The sequence below is a fragment of the Apostichopus japonicus genome, chromosome 8 (genome assembly GCF_037975245.1).
Source record: "Apostichopus japonicus isolate 1M-3 chromosome 8, ASM3797524v1, whole genome shotgun sequence".
Taxonomy (NCBI): Eukaryota; Metazoa; Echinodermata; class Holothuroidea; order Aspidochirotida; family Stichopodidae; genus Apostichopus; species Apostichopus japonicus.
The window spans coordinates 13,368,661-13,388,893 of record NC_092568.1 but is presented as its reverse complement, the minus strand read 5'-3'; the positions used below and the strand labels follow the sequence as shown (position 1 = coordinate 13,388,893).

Below are 20,233 nucleotides of genomic sequence, written 5' to 3'. Positions count from 1 at the left end.
ACACCACATAAACCATTGGCTGTGTCTTTCTTCCTTCAACAGGAAAATGGCGGCTTGCTGAGGATTTATCCTGTTGGCCAAGACATTGTAGCAAACATCGAACCTCTTTTCAATCGTCTTCTTCTCTTCTGGTCTGACCGAAGAAATCCACATGAAGTCTTTCCTGCTTATGCAACAAGGTTTGTAGATTCTTGAAAGGAAAATTGATTTCCAGTTCATTTTAAGTAGAATTTGTGGTCTGACTTTGAATGACATGGCAATTTTTACATCATGCCATGTGCATTATTCCTGGTAAGTAAGCCTGATTTCAACACACCCCCCCCCCCCACCTTCCTTTTCCCCTCTCCCTTCGTAGCCCCAACTGTGGGTCAGGTAACGACTGTTTTTACAATTCTAAACAAATGATCTCTCCTGGTTCTTCTCAGTCAAAAGTGTACTGTACCATAAGGCAAATCGCCCAATGCAATTGTTTATGCTTGAAGTTCCTCATGTTTTGTTCAGTTAGGAGCAAAATGAGAAACTAATTGATGGTATAAACAATGTCATGTATCGCCTTTTCTCCAGAATGACAGATTTATGGATAAATATACTGACATTGATACCAAAAAAACTAATCTGTTTTGTTGATGAAGGTGTGGAAGCAGGCATCATTTTGTCTACATACTATCGTAAACTTAACTGTACTTGAACATACATTTCTATTGATCTACAAGCAGATTGGATTAGTCTTAGTGTCTTGAGGGTTAGCATGGTAAACATACAGAAGATAGGGGAAGGGGAAGATTGGATTAGTCTTAGTGTCTTGAGGGTTAGCATGGTAAACATACAGAAGATAGGGGAAGGGGAGCATGAAGATGGGGGGGGGGGAAGGAGGGAGGAGAAATTGCAAATGAGGCACTCTCCTAGCATTAGACCTAAGTCTCAGGCTCTCATCTTGCATGCTCAATTTGATCTTGGAAACATTTATGTGAAGGAAGTTTCTCAAGACCATTGTTGATCAAAGCTGTTTTGGGTTCCAATGGGAAGTTATGAAATGTTGATATTGTGTGTGTTGTATTTTAACTACAAACTAACAAAACCCATGGTGCTTATATTTCATGCTTGTTGATTTGAGTTTTAGCCCTGGTCAGCTATAGTATGGTGGGTTCTTAATCCAGAAAAAAATCTATGGGTTTGAAGTGATCTCCCAAATGGTTAAAAACACAGTTTGAATTGTGATTTCTCAAAAGTATAGCTTGGATGGTATTAATACTTTCCATGTACAGTACTGTACTGTAGAATGACTGTAGAGAATACAATAAATGGTGTGCTTGCTTGTTTCTTTCAGTGGGAGTAAGCATGTAGTATTTATTCCATCTGGAAGAAGATTGGTGTTTGGCTATGATACCTCCCCTAATATTTAAGTTCTTGTGATATTTGTTTTGAAGTTGAAAACTATAGCATAATGTGAAGGCTTATTCAATGGTACAATGTAGTTAGAAGGCAGTGAGTAATGATTAATGTATATAGAGTCATACAGTATAAATGGTTGATGATGATACAGTAGATGAATTTAGAAGGGAAGTAAATACAGTTAAATCAAACTCACCAAAAGACTACATGTGTATAATGCAAATCCGATTTTTAGTTATTATTATTATGATTATTATTATTTAAACATTTCTAAAGCGCACATATATATGTAAAAACATAAGCTATGGCGCTGTACAAACTTAAAAGAGTAAGGGTATAAAACTTAACGAAAATTAAGAAACTATGTTAATCAAAAGATAGAGGTAAAAATCTTAAAAACAGATAACCCTAAAAGACTAAACAAATCCAATAACGATGGAGAAAATGAAGTCAGTAAATACCATGCCACAAAATCAGAAAATAGGATAAAACAATAGTAAGAGATATATACAAAAAGAATGAGATAATAAGTAAAACTAGTTTAATTATATACACGTTTGAAAATGAAAGTCTTAAGACTGGATTTAAAAGAACTTACAGTACTTGAATTGCGAATAGAAAATGGGAGTGCCTTCCACAATTTGGGGGCACAGACACAAAAAGATCGGTCACCAAGGGACTTGCAGCGAGTGCGGGGGGTAGTTAAAATCAAACTGTCATGAGATCGTATGGAGTAGCTCACTGATCGTGGTTTAAGAAGGTCCTTCAGATAAGATGGTGCAGATCCGTGAAGCGCCTTATAAGTGAGTGATAAAATTTTAAAATCGATAGTTCTACACTAGAATACTACTTTCAGTATTCATAAAACAAATTCTTAGCCCTGAGAATTACATTAAAGCTAGTCCTTGATAATAATACTTTGTTGATAGTCAATACACTCAGGCCATTTGCTGTATGTTAGTATAATCCATCTCCATGTGTTACTCTTGAGTAGTCTTTTGTAGAGGCAGGTATATATACAGCATAGTATTTACTACTGTATGTTTGACAATCCGGTGTAACCTATGATGCACACAAATATTTAAACTCCAACCAGCGATTATTCAATTTACACTTAGAGCAGAATGTTGTGGTTTGTATTTTTCAAGCACTGCGCAAAATCACATTCATGCATATTGTTTTGTTTATATGAACAATTTCAAGACTACGTGGGGTTTTAATCAGTGAATGTAATAATACATGAATGTTCGTAAACAGTACTACGTGCAACTCTAAGGCACTACAACGTGACAGTAAACAACTTGTAAGGTTTATTCTGCAATGTTTTGTTTACATGCAGTGCAAGCTGTTTGTATATAAGTATCTCTTGTCAATAATACCCAGATCACCTGTCAAAGGTGTATTTGATTTTGTCGGTATTTGAGTGTTGCTCACCATCTCAATCAAGTTGGCACTGTGCCAACCACGTACTGCCTTTTTTTGTTCTTCTTCAATATAAGGGCTGCCTTTCTTCTTGTTCTAACAGAGTAAGTAGAATAAACTCAGATTTGGCTGCTGTCCAAAAGGAACGTAAATATTTGTAGATTTCTGTTCACGTTTGAAATGGCTATGACAATTTTTTATTTTCCCTTGTGTTATTGGTTTTTAAATTATTTGGAAAGAATGGATATCGTGGTGTACAATATATGCAAGTATCTCATACTATCAGACAGCACCTACCTACATACAGTAGGTGTATTGTGATAGGTCTGATGGGAATCTAGTGACAACAACCCACTTAATACTGGGCTTGGTCTCTATTTGCAATATTTTAGCTGTGAGCGGACATAAACTTCCTCTGCAGATTTTGTACCTGCATAATCCATAAATTAGTGAGTGATTTATCATGTAGACTGGGACTGATGGTTTGCAAAAAAACTATAAGTAAACATGTTGATGGATGAACACCGCTGAATTGTCTACTTAAAGGGATAATCCGGTTGCAGACAATGTGAATTTTATATGCAAAAGAAATATATCCCACAGTGCTTGTTGAAAACCTCATCTCAGTATGTTGTCCCTAACTCAAGATCTGGTTGATTTAGTTAAACCGATAGTTTGGCTGGCTAAACCCTAGATTCTTCCACAGAATGGAACACCATATATCGATGTCATAATGGGAGTTACTGTATGTTACAAAAGCTAATACTTTCTTAATATCCTCTTATTGAGTTATCCTTGAAACATTATACATTTAGATAATTGCTTAATTGTCATGGTTCCCTGCATTTAATATGTAATCAAAATGCTCTCTTTTAAGAAATATTGTTTTCCTAGCTGTCAATAAAATTTATTGGAATATTCCCTTAGGGCTGAAATGTCTTCATTATATGAAAAGAGCCAAACTAAAATTGAACTAAGACAGTGCCTTATGAGGAAACGATGTTGTGAAACAAAAACATTGCATTCTGCCCCAATATGCTGTCTTATAGCAGTACATGAAGTATATGTGTTGTATTTAAGTAGCTTCTAGTAAGCTTATTTCTCACAAATATCTAATTCTTTAAGCTAATATTTACACCTTGCTTCCCTTGTTAATTCCTTGACACCTGTAATATCCTATACACACCTTTTACTGAAATAGTTCCCTCATTTTCTGTCTTTCACATCTTATTGTTTAATTCCTTTTTGAAAGAGTAAACCAAGTTTAGGCTTGAAAGGGAAGCGATCGAGATAGAATTAAAAGAACGTTCAGCGTTACCAGGTGACCATACTCTCAGTTCCTTTAGATAAAGCATAGCAAGGTGGTTTGGGGAGGGGGGGGGGGGAGTGGAGGAGAGGAAGTGGTATTTGAAGAGAAATTTTCACAAAAAACAAAAACAAATAGTGAAATAATGACAGGGAAATTACAAACATATGTAAATGAGAAGAGGAGGGTTCTGGCTACAGTTAGATTTTAAAGCGGTGACTTCAGGATTTCAAATGCTGTAGTCTAACCAGTGAGTTATCCAGCATTAAGTTGAATGTTATTTCTCTATAACATTCTCTTTGCTTTCAATTTCTTTTTAGATATGCCATTACTGTCTGGTATTTTGACCTGGAGGAGAGGATCAAAGCCAAGATACAGACCTGAGTGTCTTCTGATGTAATCTCTATAGAAACTGAAATATCACCAACGACTGTAAATAGGTCACAACTAAGTAGGTCACAACTGAAATAAAAAGATCAGAAACAGGGAATGCAGATGCTGAAAAGTCACCATTGTCTACCAGAGACGACACAGCCTTGATCTGCAATGGACACTCACTATTCACTCCAAGTTGTTTTATGGCAAGTACTCAAACACATGGTAAAATGTATGTCTGGTAAAGTGAAATGAATGAACATGTTACATTATGGCAACTAACATTGTTTCAATAGATTTACTGTTAATAACTAAAGCATTTGATGTTCATCATAGTGGAAAAGACCATTTAATGCACATTTTTGGCTCAAGTTCAAAGGATTTGCAACAGAGAATTGGTCAAACTCCTTGCTTATGTTATTCTTCCACTCAGAATCATAATAATGAAACTTTACTGTGTATTCTCTCTGTTTGGACAAAACCATAACAACTCCCAAAGTGTCTAAAATGTTTTTATTTGCTTTTTCTTGTGTTTTTTTTCAGAATTTGCCAGTAAATGTTTAATTAAGTGAAAAAGTTTTGGCCCTTGGTGTAATTGCTACTGTTAGTCATCAGTGACCAATTTTCTGAAGTGCTTTGAATCTTGTTTAATATGTGTTGAAGTGAACATTACAACAATACAGATTTATTTTAATTAATAAAGAACGTTTTATGTGTTGTAATCATTTCTTGCCATTGCAAAAACACAAGATTAGCTGGGACACTAATTATTTATGGTCAGTAGCATGTGATTGGTAGATGAATTAGTGAGTATGTTAATAGTATACATGGAGTAAATGGAGTCTCTGATTCTATAATAGGATTTGTTAGATTTGTGCATTATCAATCAACAGCTACCTCACATTCACACTTCAAATTTACATGGAAGTCCATTAACGGACACTTTGCAAAAATTCTTTATTTGGGAAAATGGACAGATTAAAAAATGGTGCAGGGAAAGGAGGGGGGCATGGATAAATTGCTAAAGTAGTTTCAAACCTTGTAACTAGCATTTACAAGCAGGTTATCCAAATAAGAACACTAATGCAGTGGTTGTGGCTGTAAATTACTTTAGTCTGGAGTGTGCCCCTTGTATTTTAATGTAATAACCACTTTAAAAATTTTAAGAAAAAGTTTTAAGAGTTATATAAAGTAAAGCAAATGTCGAAAAGAGGCAGAGCAAGTTAAGAACCTCTGGACATGTTGTTACAAGTAACATAGTCAGCTAAATGGAATGTAATTGAAAAATGATATGCAAATTTAATTATAAATTTTATGGAGGGGGGGATGGCAGATGAGGGGGGGGGGACTGTTCTTATTATGGTCATAATGTGACAAGCATTTTCCTCTTTAAGTCAAATAAAGCATGTATAGAATTTTTTGCTGCATGACGTTTTTGTGAAATTCAAATGGGACGATTTATAAAAGAATGTTAGAAATATATGTCAGCTAGTTCAGTTTCATGTGGAGAATTTAAGCTAAATATACTGGACAATATTTGCTGATATGCATGGAACATTGGCTTAAAACTGAAGTGTAATGTCCTTGGAAATAAGGCACACTAAAATTGCATGTAGGAAATTTTTGCTTTATCCATGTTTAAGTTTACAAGGTGATTGGTGTTAATTGGTGTCAATTTTGACATGACCCAAAGATTGCATTGTTATCGTTAACACACAAAGTTACAAAGTTTAAGGACGGTTACATCTATTTGCATTTATGTGTTAGCTGCAAAAGTTTCTGTTTCAACTTGCATTAAGTTTACCAAGGTTCAAAAATGAAGACCTGTTTCAAGTTGAAATTAATACTTTTGTATGCTTGCCTTTTTCATGCATTATTAAAATTAGCTTATTATTATATGACTGTTTCGCTCTTTTCAACAGCTTTAAAGTTTTATTACCTTAAAAAAGATATCGTTCTCAGTTTGGAATATCATTATTAATTGCTTACATTTGGATCTTTGATCTAGTTCCTCAAAGTCTGTTTACAATTGTTCTTTCACACTAGTTATTAATTACCTTCATTTCTGATAAACACTAATTAAGCCGCTGTGATATACTGTACGTGCTCAGGATAAATCACTTGGTAAACAGAGTTGAGACTCACAATGACTCTGTGCATAAACTAAAAATATTTACAAATATGTTGGGTTAAAAAAGAAATGGCTTCTTGTCATGCAATTGGTAGCTTTCCACCACATGACAATATTAAGTGGTTAATAATTTCCTCTCATATCATATATTTGGCAAGAAGCAATCAAAGGGAGAGAATGGTGCACGCTATAGACTGTACACAAACACTTCATGCAATGCACAGCAACATCTAGACAAATGTTGTTTTATGTGCTGTACCTTATAATCCTCATCTTCTGATTTGATCTTTTATAGCAGGGCAATGATGAAACAGTTGTAGTCATGATAGAACAACCTCTTCCAGATAGGTACAGATTTAGAATTGTTGACAGTTACCTAGAGTAGTGCATGCACTGCTTGATAATGAGATAGTGGACAGGTGGAGATGGAGTGGACTGGGATTCTATTTATCATCTCATGCTCGAAGGCCTTTAAATTTATTGAATATCTGATAAGGTATAATGATGAAACACCCTATACAGTCTAATGGGACTTCTTCTTATGTATCAATCATTGCTCATCTTGGCGTGCCAAAGATACCATTGTTTGTTTTTTGGTGGGTTTTTTTGGCTTTCATGATATGGAACTGATTTAAGCCCACAATAAGACATTTAGGGTGTTTTGTGCTATAAAATGTACTAGGATGTCAATTTCAATTTTCTAGGTCTAAATCTGCCTTTGGCTGTATCTCAGTAGACCAAAGCTACAACATGAATGATGAAATTATGCAGTTAAAGGTTTGCAAATACAGGAAATTGTCTAAACTCGCTAGTGGGGAAAAAGGATATGATTGTCATCATGTAGATCTCTTTACAAGGAAATGATGTTATATTACAAAGAAAAACCACTGCAGCATTAATAGAGTGGAAGGAGGAAGCATTGACAGATTCAAGGATCGTTAGAAGTCTCACTCCACACATTCTTATATTAAGCTGCCAGGAACGATAACATCACCTTTGCTTTGGTTTCTCACAAGATAGTAGGTCTAGTTTCTAGTCTCGGAACTCTTACTGGAAGGGTAGAATAGTAAGGAGTCTCTGCAAGGACAACCATTATTGGAGTTTAGCTTGGGAGTGTTGATCTTATTAAAGGCACTTGAGACAGAAGCCATTACTTGCCTAATCCCAATATTTGTCTTTTTTGATGGAAAATAACAGCCTCTTTTTTTTTTACTTGCCTCTCTTGTAAAACTCCAATCCTCATTTGAAATTTCCATGTGCAATTTGATAATTTCTATCATCATTTAAACAGGTACAGCTATTTCTTCTTGCATTGATAGACTTGGTGGTACCGGTACAAGAATTGTTATAGTTTTCATGTTTTTGTAATTCTGATCATTTGACAATCTTTAATTTATGATCAATTCAGTAGAAATTTGTTGATATTTGGTAGCTCTTTGTACTGACCACAACTGAATTAATTGAATAAGTGGCTTTTGACCATTGTCGCAGCTAACATTTTCCATCTGTGGTTGGATGGTTTGGGGGGAGGTTAGATAACTGGAAAGATGTTTTTGTTTAAATAACCTGTAAAATGTATACAATATTCATTTTGATCTTGTTGGTGCATCATAGTTATGTTATTTCTGGTCATGTTGTGTTATCAATGGCTTGCTAATGCAAATTTACAATCCATGGGCTTTGTATATTCTCCAGTCCTTTGTACATGATCTTGCCTACTTTCTGTAGACTGACAAGGAAGTTTTGCTGTCAAACTTGATAATGTATGGTTGTGTACATCTTTGTTTGTGTGAAATCCCTAGCATAAACTTGGGGTACAAGGAGGTGGAATGTTGACAACTTTGGCTTCTCTCAGGGCAGATCTTTGACTCTTTTATTGAGGGTCAAAAGCTAGCAGCCCTGGGTCATACTGTGTAAGTCTCAAACCATAATTTGTGCAAAGTATTCATATCATGACTTTATGTGCAAACAATGTCTACAATCTTTGTTGGATATCATAGGTCATTTGAGATGCACTAGTCAAAATGTGAAACCCTTGTAAACACATATGTCTATAGGGAATGTAGACAGATGCCATACTGAGATGTATGTATATTTATATGTATGTATGTGACTCCTGTAATCAGTTTTAATACTCTTTTGTAACTTGTGGTTAACCTCAAAGTTCAAAGTAGGTCAGCAGTGGTTAAAATGTGGAGCTTTGAAGGAAGAACACTTCCTACTTCAGCCAGCAGTTTCATTTTTGAGAGCTATTAACAAATGTTTGAGGAGGTCACAGGTTAGTTTGGGTGGAAATCCTGATATGCATTAGAATTCATTCCTCCAGAGGTGGCTCTCCTATATAATGAGTACAAAATTTCATTTGCTGTTATTAAACTCGTTGCCAAGGTTTATTGTTACTTCATCGTTAAATTCACCAGACATACTATGTGAATAGTTAATAGGAAGTAAAATATTGGGAGAGGGCTGTCCTTCTGAATGGTTCATTTTGGTTCATGTTCCATAGGTATCCACGTAAATGTGCTCTCTGTGAAGAGTTTGTCTTTGCAAGGAGAGGGAGTGACTATTAAATGGGTATGTTTGCATCAACATCAGCATGGAGGAACCATCACAATGCCCTGAAAACTGGCATTGCAAGACAAAGGGACTAGCTATCCCCAGAAATAGGTTTTACATACACAAACTCATTGTAATATAATGTAAGACTAAATATTACAACTAATTAAGAATGGCACCATTCCACGCTCCCCAACGTAGGTTCTGACTGTAAAGGTGACAATACATAGCTTACAATATTGTTTCAAAGTTCATTAAAAATGACATGTTGAATATGGTCTTATCACAGTTAGGTAGTTGCTTTCTAGTTATAAGGGTACATGTTATTGTCAGGTGTAATCTCCAACACTGGTCTAGGAAGGTTTTGCACTTATCAAAGTGAGGTCTGTATTTATTTAATGATTTATAATGTCTATGTTATATATAAAGAACTTTATTGCAATATGTCTAATAGCGAAATAAACTTCCTCATTTAAGCTAGCTTGAAATGCAGCTTTGTTGAGTAAATATAAGAAAAGATGGAAAACAAAACTGTTTGAAGTGGGTGAGTTTTTATCTGTCGTGTTCATTGTTTGCTGTGAAGAACTGGAACTTGCTTCGATTTAAATATACATAACATGAGATTTACTAGCAAACCCATTCTTCATTGCATTGTGTAAAACTAGAGTCACTTACTAGTTAGGACAGTTTTTGTGAGTTTGCTCTATATATTTATTGGGGAATATCATCAGACATGTTACTGTAGTGGTGGTTAAGCTTTGCAGTGTGAGCCTTTGATGTCAGGGAGTGTGTATCTGTCTACCAACACTTCAGAAAATTGCTTCTACTCAAAGGATGTTCGATGGATTTGGATGAAACTTGGACCATGAAATCCCGGTTGGTGGACCATTAAACTTGTTCATGAATTGAGGTCAAAGGTCATCTAGGAGGTTGAAGAGGGTCATATTGCAAATAAATGAAATGAACCTATAGACTATCATATTTGGGCATATTGATCCACTAGTAGTCACATAGGCAACAAATATAGGTCAAAGTTCATCTAGGGGTAAAAATAGGTTATTGTTTGCCAATCTACAAACTGCTTCTATGAATTGCAGAGACTATTCAAAATAATTGGTAATAATGTATGTTTTTTAGATCCTCCTACAAGCAGGAACTCGCGAAGAAACCTCATGGGATTATCAAACCTGCAAGCTGACCGAAGTCAGTCTCTTAGATTCATATTTAACGTCCATGATTATGAATTGTCAACAACTCTGTAACTGAAAATCAAAATAAAATAAAACTGTTAGCAAACTGCTTATCCACTAGAGAGCCTGTGTAATAGAATGTGTAAAAGTAAGTTGGCCTGACGTTTCGATCCTAGCAGGATCTTCTTCAGAGGCTAAATGACAAGTTACAGTAACAGAGGGGACAAAAACACGCACAGAATACAGACAGGTTAATGAGCACGGTGAACACAATGAGATGGATGAAAGGGGATTATAAGTAGAAAGCAACAGGAGAAGAGGAGAGGAAGGAGAAAAACTGTGGAGGGACAAAGAGAGGATTAAAGGCACAGGGTAGGGAATAAACTGGAGAGGGACAAAGACAGAAATGTGTGAAGAAAAATGGAGGGGAAGAGAGCTGTGAGAAGAAGAGTGAAAGGGGGGGGGGAGGGAGAAAGGGGAGAAGGAGTAGGGAACAGAGGAAAGTTAGTCATGTCCTTCCTGAATGTTCAGCCCATGAGGTTGAATGGTACGGAGGCGTTGCATCCAGAGCCTCTCTCTGCTGATTCGTACTAGGTCAGAACGGCTACCTAAGGATTCAATCCCCTGTAGGGACATGTCGTTAATGGTATGGTTGGGAAGGTTAAAATGTTCTCCAACTGGGGTCTCAGTCTTCATGGTGTTGACTGTGGATCTGTGACCATAGAATCGCTTCTTGAGGGTGGTTTTGGTTTCGCCAACATACTGGATGCCGCAAACTCTACAAGAGATCAGATAGATGACATTGGTGGTAGTGCAAGTGATGTGACCCTTAGTCTTGTGTGTGAGTTGCATGCTGTGGCTGGTGATGGAATTGGATTCAACAATGTGGTGGCTGCAGACGATGCATCTCGAAGTACGATCACATTTGAAGGTACCATGCTGAATGGGTGTGGGGTTAGAAGTTAGAGGTGGAACAGCAGCGCGTACAAGAAGGTCTCGTAGGTTGCGTGGTCGTCTGTAGGCGATGATGGGTTTTTCAGGGACGGCTTGTTGGAGTCTATCTGAAGTGAGGAGAATGTTGTGGTTGTTAGAGGTGATTTTCTGAAGGGGAGGAAGATTTGGGTGGAAAGTAACAACCAGGGGCAGCTTGTTGTCGCAATCTCGTCCCTTTTTGTCCTTCACTGCCAAAGTCCTTCTCCTTCCTCTCCTCTTCTCCTGTTGCTTTCTACTTATAATCCCCTTTCATCCATCTCATTGTGTTCACCGTGCTCATTAACCTGTCTGTATTCTGTGCGTGTTTTTGTCCCCTCTGTTACTGTAACTTGTCATTTAGCCTCTGAAGAAGATCCTGCTAGGATCGAAACGTCAGGCCAACTTACTTTTACACAAACTCTGTAACTGGACGACATACATCTTTGGAGTGACTCAAACTAGCAGTGGTAGTAGTGATGCACTAGTAGTGGTTTACATAACATGTTCAAGAAGTTGAGGTCAAAGGTTTTCTAGGGGTCATTTGATGCCACAGTGAATCTGTTCTTGAATATCAATACTTGGATTTGGATGGAAAGTTGAGCACTATGAACCTTGGATGGGGGTCCAATAAAGTTATTTATGAAGTTGTTGTATAAGGTCATCAATGGGTCAAATTGGGAACTTATTTTACCAATCAACAAAAATCTATTTTTTTAAGAGAATCCAATGACAGCATACTTTGGCAAAATGTTGTGCTAGTAGTAGATTGCATGATTTTGGCAGGAAATTGAGGTCAGAGGTTATCTAGGGGGTCATGTGAGACTACTGTCTTATATTTAAAATGGTTCTGATTGTACAGTATTTGGGGCTACTAAAAGAGCTCAGGAATTTGAAGTCAAAGGTCATCAGGGGGGTGAAATGGTTCTTGTTTAAAGATAAGTGTAATACCTCTTTTCACATGAGTTCATTGACCAATCACCACACGTGAAATTCTTCTGTCATTCAAGGGTATGAGCTATGCACTATTTTTGCTCTCACTTTGTTTTTAATACTCTCTACAAAGTGAATCCCTAAGGTCACAACCATGCTTGTTAGTTGGTGGTTTGAGTTCACTTCAACAGCTAATAGCTCTCGGAGAAGCTTCATGCTTCACAGAGGTCTTTGTTTTTTAAAGTTATTTTAAGGAGAGGGAGATGGGAGGTGAAAAGAAGAAAAGGTAAGTAGTCTTGTTCACTGGGCTATTTATCACTACGACAGAATCACAGACTAAGAATGCACACAAATGCAGCTAAATGGGAGAGCAATCATCCCCAGACATAAACCCATCAACAAGCTTGAAGCGAAGAAACATGAAAAAGCAAGAGAATATATATATTTTTTTAAATATTCTTTAATTTTTATTTAACCATTATTACTGTTCTCAAGTTTGAGAGACAATGGATGTTCAGACAATTTAAATCTTCATGAAGACTAAGGATGTCCCAGAAGATGATGGATGACATTGTTTGCAAAAACATAAAAAAAACTTTTTGACTTGAAGAGCCCAGTCATGAGGGCTGGTGCTGTGAATTGCATGCTCTGATAGCCTGACTATAGCAGAGTTGATATTACCTTACCACTTTTCAAAGCAAAAATAGAAGTATCCAGTATGCCAAATATTGGTATGATGTTATGATATTGCTGTACTTATACAGTGTGCACACTCTTCTTTTGGTATCCAAAGGTTCAAGCGAATGTGTTGCCAGAAAAATACAGCAAACGATTTCATATAATTATAGCAACGATGAGATAAAATGACGTAATTAGCATACTATAAATTCTTTGCATTTTTTTGTTACTGTACACATGGATGAAAAAATGGGGAAATTCTGCAACGAGAAAATTTTTAAGAATACTATTTCATCAACAAAGCACCCTGTATATAAACACACAACTTGGAATAGACAGTCTGAAGGGTGCAACATCAATCCCAACAGTACTCAGCACACATTAATACTAGAACAAGACATAAATAAAAACAGAAAGAAAATTTTGATTTTAACATTATGTATCTTAACTCTGTCAGTTATCATGTATTCCTGACAAAAGTAATTCTGATGACTCTCATTAAGTATTAACTTAAATTAAGAAAATAAAACAATATTATTAACAATCATGTTGCTTAAGGATTACCCCTTAACACTGATGTAGGCACTCTGTAAATCGCTGGTCATTTTTTCTACAAGTAGGTGATGATTCTCTTGGAAGATGCTTTCAATAATTTTCAACAGAAATCAGCTAACAACTCTTTCACATTTGGTTAATGACCAGAGGCTTTAAATCAAGCTTTTGAAATTATTTGAAATAAAAATGACCTCTTAAATTGTTACAAACCAAAAAACACTCATTGATATTTGGTCAGTACTGCTTTTACTTCTTACGACATTGTTCATCCTTAGATTTCTTAAGGTGAAAATATGTTGGCTTTAAAATATCAAAAGTATCTGTAATTACAAAGTAAAATATTTCAAAGTGTTGTAATTATTTGTGATAATTATTCTGGCATGATAAATACTAATTCATTGTATTTCAAGTTGTCTGACCATATTGTCCAATATATCAAAATGATTAATATCTAGTTTGTTTATAGCAAAATCTACAGAAGTAAAAAAAAAACTTGTCTACTATTTTTTTTGGCCTGTGTCACTTTCAGCTATTTTGAGAAATATTTATGGGACTAATATGACAATATAGTTTCTGCAAAGTAGGTTGAGTATAATATGCAAAGTAATTAAGTCATATTATAGTGGGCTCCTCTTCTTATTCCATGCAAGCATATTTGATTCCATGCAAGTACTTTTATTCAATGCATGCAGCAAGGTTGAAGTTAAGATAAGCAGATGCATCTAATAAACATACCTCAAGCAATAGCATGTTAAAAGTTAAAACTTGTTGTGACTTTAAGGTCCTTGATATGGACTTGCAGTTAACATCCTCCTCTTGTTATCTTTGCCAGTCTTTTTTCTCTATGACACCTTTAAACATGCTTTCTACATTGAATTTCAGCTACAATCATGTGATACCCCACTCTACTATTACACAAAGCAAAAGGCACCTATACGCATAATTTGGAATAATGAATAAAAGGAAATTTGCAAATGAAAAACATTACCACAAATTTATGAAACAATTTCTGTACTAAACTAAATGCTATATTATGACATTATTTTTACAAGAAAATATGTCCATATGATGAGGGGTGTTCACTACCCCACCACTAGTTGACAGTGTAGCAAGAATATTTGCCATGAGAAAGGCCAAGACCATGCACAGGTTTATGGACACTGCCCTCATCAGGAATATTTATATTTGAGTTGTTTAGTCATGTAGCTTTGATTTCAATAGTTTATTTCATGATACAATTATTTCTATGCATATACAGTTAGTGTCTACCATTCTGTAAAGTATTACAAATAGCTTAATAGTAGATAAACCCAAAACCTGCCAAGATTATATGAATCCAGTGATGGTATATAACGTTAATTTTTATATTCTTGGAATGCGTTTTTCAGGATGGCAATGTTACTGTTCCGAAAAATCATTTTCTATGAAAAAGCACTATTTCATGAAGATTGCTGGATAAAGACAATGAAATAAAAAAGGCCCCCCCTCTGTATTGCACCATGCCACTTAAACATCAGCTTGTTAGGATATTGCTTTAAAACATTAATGAATAGTCATGAACAAGAAATGGAGAAACTAATGAAAAACTTCAACTATCCCAACGATACGCTTAAAATAAAAGTTGAGCCATCTCCCTTTAATTAAAGTAGGACATAAAAAGACAGATGCACATAAAAATTAAAAAATGGAAAAACATAAAGACGCATAGAAGAACTTGCAACAAAATATGAGCATTATAGGAGATGAAAAACTAATTATCTATAAGCTATTATACTTTTGGCAGAATCAATTCTTTCTTTTGGCTCTAAAATCTTCATATGCAAATGTGACAACAGTTCCTAGTGTTCAAACTATATTTTTGGAATACTAATATTCAACAACAGTTTGTACGTAAAAAGCAAATAGCTAATTTTTGGTTCCATTCATATATTTGGGTGGTCAGGGCTGCAAACCAAAGTAAAAGGTGCGAAAGTAATTAGAAGCAACTTTAATTTGATTAGATGGCATTCAAATTCGAACTAATGACTTTGCTACTATGCTATGATCACAGTATTGATGTGTAACAATTAATGAAACTCATTAAAAACCTCTGTAAACATTGATAGCCAACTCTAGCAACTTAGTGGAGGCCTGTATTATCTTTCTGGAGGGCCTAATAGTACATGCTATGTCATCATAAATTGCCATACAGCTTTATATTCAACCGATTCTTGGATGAGACTTGGCCTTCTCTCCTTCCCAGGCTATGACATATATAAGAGGCATTGGTCTCCTTATTGTGTAACTGACATGCTTATGTACTTTACAACATTTCAAAACAGGGAAATACCTGTCTAGACACACAGTTTCAATCAGTGCCCTTGTTAACGAGTGTCGTTAATATTCAGGCTGCTATTAAAATTAATGTGTTTTGACTGATATTATAGCAGCAACAGTTCTGTGTTTGGTAGCTATTACTTGCTTATACGTAATACAACATCATGCCACTCCCAGGTAACCACTGCATGGCATCTCGGTACACAAGTTTGTGACAGTTACAATTGCATCTTAAACAAGCAAATGCTAGTGCTGTCATCTACTGTGCACTTTCTGAATATGGCCAGCTCTAATGGTTGACTCACAATCATACTCATATCATACTGATTCTCAATAAATGAATATGGCCAGCTCTAATGGTTGACTCACAATCATACTCCGATCATACTGGTTCTCAATAGATGAATATGGCCAGCTCTAATGGTTGACTCACAATCATACTCATATCATACTGGTTCTCAATATATGAATATGGCCAGCTCTAATGGTTGACTCACAATCATACTCATATCATACTGGTTCTCAATAGATGAATATGGCCAGCTCTAATGGTTGACTCACAATCATACTCCGATCATACTGGTTCTCAATAAATGAATATGGCCAGCTCGAATGGTTGACTCACAATCATACTCATATCATACTGGTTCTCAATAGATGAATATGGCCAGCTCTAATGGTTGACTCACAATCATACTCATATCATACTGGTTCTCAATAAATGCCAATCAGGTTCAGTTAATATGCAGATATTGCACTGATAGCAGTAATATTCAGTAATACTAGTATTACAAGTTTACCAATACCATAGCAACCAGATCACAGGATCTTTACTGAGTAGAACTAAATTATCAAATGTGGGCATTCCTACACACAGACAGCTATATCAGCATATTTACACAAGTGACAAATTTAATTTCCATCTATGAATTGGATAAGGACAACAACCAAGCTAACTGGTCTATGACACACTGCCATATTCTCCTTGTAGCCACCACATTACAGAACTACCACAATGACCAAGATAGTAATTTAATGTGTCAACACTATATAAACTTTGCAAGATATCACAGCAGTCAGAATGTAAAGCCATTCTTTGTTAAATTACTCTCTTTACTCCACAGAATCTCACACGCAACTTGAATAAAAAGATATTAGCAAAAAACACTCTGTTTATGATGATGCAAATGAAGATATTTTTCGATACTGTTACTTCGTCTTTAATTTTGTTATCTGATGTCAGTGGAAAAATAAATGTTCCATAATCTGACAATTTAAAACTACTTCAGGTATATACAAAAACTTGATATTTCCAAGTATGTGTATTCTTTTTCTTAATTTTTCTGTATTCTTATTTGAATTCATGAACATTTCAGTACAAAATATTAAACTTATTAAGCAATTCCAAGTTTGTTTATTTATTAAGAAAAATTAATATCAATTCCTAGGCTATTAACAAAACAATGTTTACAAATATCCGTAATACAAACAAAACTTAATTGTTTTGAAATCTCACCCCTGGACAGATACTTTCTCAGATTGTTCCAAACTAAATGAATATTTATAAAGAAATAGCTGGAAAAAACTCAGTTGAGTACTAAACCATTTCTATATAAATCTTAAAAAAAGGGGAGAACTTATTTATTGTTTTCAAACGATGGCACTCTCCACCCATATTCTTTATCAAAAGAGATTTCATATTTCAGGATCAAACTTGACCAAATAAACATTATGCCAACATTTGAATATTGCAGTTAAGTACCAAACCATTTTCAAAAATATTCAAAAACAAGAATGAAAGCCTGTTTCTGTTTTGATGTTAGCACCCTCTGCAAACAGCCTCCACAACTTGGCTGAATTTTTTAATATCGACTCGAAACCAACTCAATCAGAAACAATTGAATAATCCAGTTTTAGCACCAAAGTATGTCTAAATATTAAGAAAAGGATATGTCTTGTTTGTGTTTGATAGAACCCTGCAAGCCTTTTTGTGTTGGCACTTAATTTTGACCCTAAAATCACTTTCATCGGCTGTCCACAGTTTGTTTGGGTTCGTTGTTATTTTGTACTTCCAGAAACCATATCTGATCAAGAACCATTTTCTTGTCAGTGATGGATCCATGAACTACAATGCTGCTTAACTAAAGGATGACTTTAATGTAAACACATTTGATGTGCTATAGAATGTTATTAACAACTTAAGTAACAATATCGTCTTCAGTTTTATGAAATCATCCATTCAAAATCACTAGCACATCAAAAACAGTGGCTGGATTACCAATTCTAACATGCAATCCATTAGGACAGCTTATCAATGCAGAAATTCAATGGAAACAAACATAACTTGTATGACCTGAGATCATTTGTATAGGTTGCATCACAAAATGAAGGGCAAAATGTTGTTTGTTTTCAATGTTGGGCTATATTCTGTCCAGGTTATTACTATGATTGGTAGAGTTCATTGAACTTTTAGGTTTGCATTGAGGAGCTGACATCATTGCTGGTTGTCATGAAAGTGCAATCCAGACAATTAAAAAAACAGGACTTGTGATCTAAGTTTTGTGGGTCCGAGTCCTGGCCAGATCATTACTTTGTGTCCTTGGGAAAGGCACTTTATCTCCATGCCTCTCTTCACTCAGTTGTATAAATGGGGACCGGTGAGTTGAACTGTCAATTGGGCGCTGTTTAGTTGCTGCCATGTTAAGTTTGACAGGTTATCACTGACCAGGGTAATATTGTGTTGCACCTTGAGCACCGTTATCAGTGGATATGTCTGTGCTTGATAAATCCTCAATATTAATATTTTTATGATGTAGTTATTAAACCAAAATAGATAAAGAATCCACATCTGCATTATTTCTATCAAAAACTATGAAGAATAAAACTTATTTAGACTTGGCTAGTTTGTAGTTTTTCTTGTATTCTGTGATTAAGCGCACTCAAATACAACACTTCTGTTTACTATTTTCACCCTGCAACCACTACTGTTCCTTTGAGTGATTCCTAGCCTGAATGAAAACAGAGGTGTTAATACAGAGAGATTCTGTAATACATCCCAACGGATTACTGCTGTATTTGACTGATCACAAATCGCTATGCAAACTTACCACCATCTATCATCTTCCTTTGATACTTTGAAAGAGGTAAACATTCCCTACAACCCCCAAGCCCCTCCTTAATAGGTAAAAGAAAATGACATAAGTGCTTGCTGGATCTTCACAAAGATTACATGCATGGGATGCTGGTTACGATTTACTTTTGTCACATAATTCACATGTTAGGCTAGCTGCATATGTGAGCTAATCACCACCTAAATCTATCATCAAGAAAGCTTATATCCTACTTGTTTCATGAATTAACTTTTAAGTTGATGAAGGTCTGTTGACTTGCTAAGGATGGAGTTGTGGTTTTCACCATTGGAGAGCTGGCGCCTGCTGGCCGGTGGGAAGGAATTAGTCGAGGACGGTGTCACCCCTGTGTGCATTATAGGTATCGGGGTGGTAGCATAGCTGGCCAGGTTTGAATATGACAAGTCCATTGGAATATCGTGTGGGTTTTGATAACCTTTGAGAAACGGTGAGTTGCTGAAGGAGGATGGATGGTAACCCCTTGATGCCAGGCCGTACTGCTGGAGAGAACTAAACTGTCCAAACGGTGGGAAGGCCATGGGCGAGTACTGACCTTGTGTACTATTAAACATGAATGGATGGCTGGAACTGTAAAATGAATCCCGTGAAGGGATCTGTGTGGACTCGGAGGGTAGACCGCTCTTCTGATACAAGAACACCTCAGAAGTATTCACCTGCACATCTTTGGATAATGGGCTGTTTTTACTGAAGTCATTAACGACTGGAAAAGGTCCCCTATTCCTGGAAGAATATTCGTTGACTGGAAGATCTATTGAGGATGTCTGTCTCTCGGACAAGCCCTTCTCTGAATCGCTGTGAAAGTTTCTTAAAGAGGACGTCGGTGATGAAGGCAAACTGTTGCCAAAACGTTCCTTCCCATGAGGAGAATGCGGTCTCTTCTTAACAAGAAATTTCTCTACGTTGGGAACTTTTAGTACTTCATCGCTGTTATGCAAATTATTATTGTTCTGATAGTCAAATGTCTCCAGTTTTTTGGACATTTTCAGGCCAATTCCTTTGACTTTCTCACACTTTGATGCATCTAGTGATGTAGTGTTTGATTCCGATGGTTGACATTTCTCACTGAATGGTTGTTGAATGGTACCAATGTCAGCCACCTTTTGATCCCCAGAGGAATCCTTTCGCATCATCGAAGTCTTACGTTTCTTTTGCTTATGCTCTTCGATTACTGGTTGTTTCCTTTTTATCCCTTGCTGTTCATGTCCTGCAGTATCTTTACTGTTTGTGGTTGAAACCACTGCTGGGTTTGAGTCTGCCTTAT

The 20,233-nt window shown here is 35.9% G+C and overlaps 2 protein-coding genes across 8 annotated transcripts in view; one reads left to right on the top strand and one right to left on the bottom strand.

The window, feature by feature from the left end:
• The window catches only part of LOC139970473 (uncharacterized), a 27,058-nt gene extending 17,345 nt beyond the window's left edge, over positions 1-9,713 (top strand). Inside the window, exons 3-4 of the mRNA XM_071976223.1 lie at positions 43-179; positions 4,441-9,713. Coding sequence (XP_071832324.1) covers positions 43-179; positions 4,441-4,504 — 201 coding nt within the window. The 3' untranslated portion in view covers positions 4,505-9,713. The remainder of the gene's footprint in view (positions 1-42; positions 180-4,440) is intronic.
• LOC139970471 (neuronal PAS domain-containing protein 3-like) overlaps positions 5,017-20,233 on the bottom strand; it is a 113,449-nt gene continuing 98,232 nt past the window's right edge. For all 7 annotated transcript variants that reach the window (XM_071976219.1, XM_071976214.1, XM_071976218.1 and 4 more), the window contains one exon: positions 5,017-20,233. In XM_071976219.1, coding sequence (XP_071832320.1) covers positions 19,179-20,233 — 1,055 coding nt within the window. In that variant the 3' untranslated portion in view covers positions 5,017-19,178.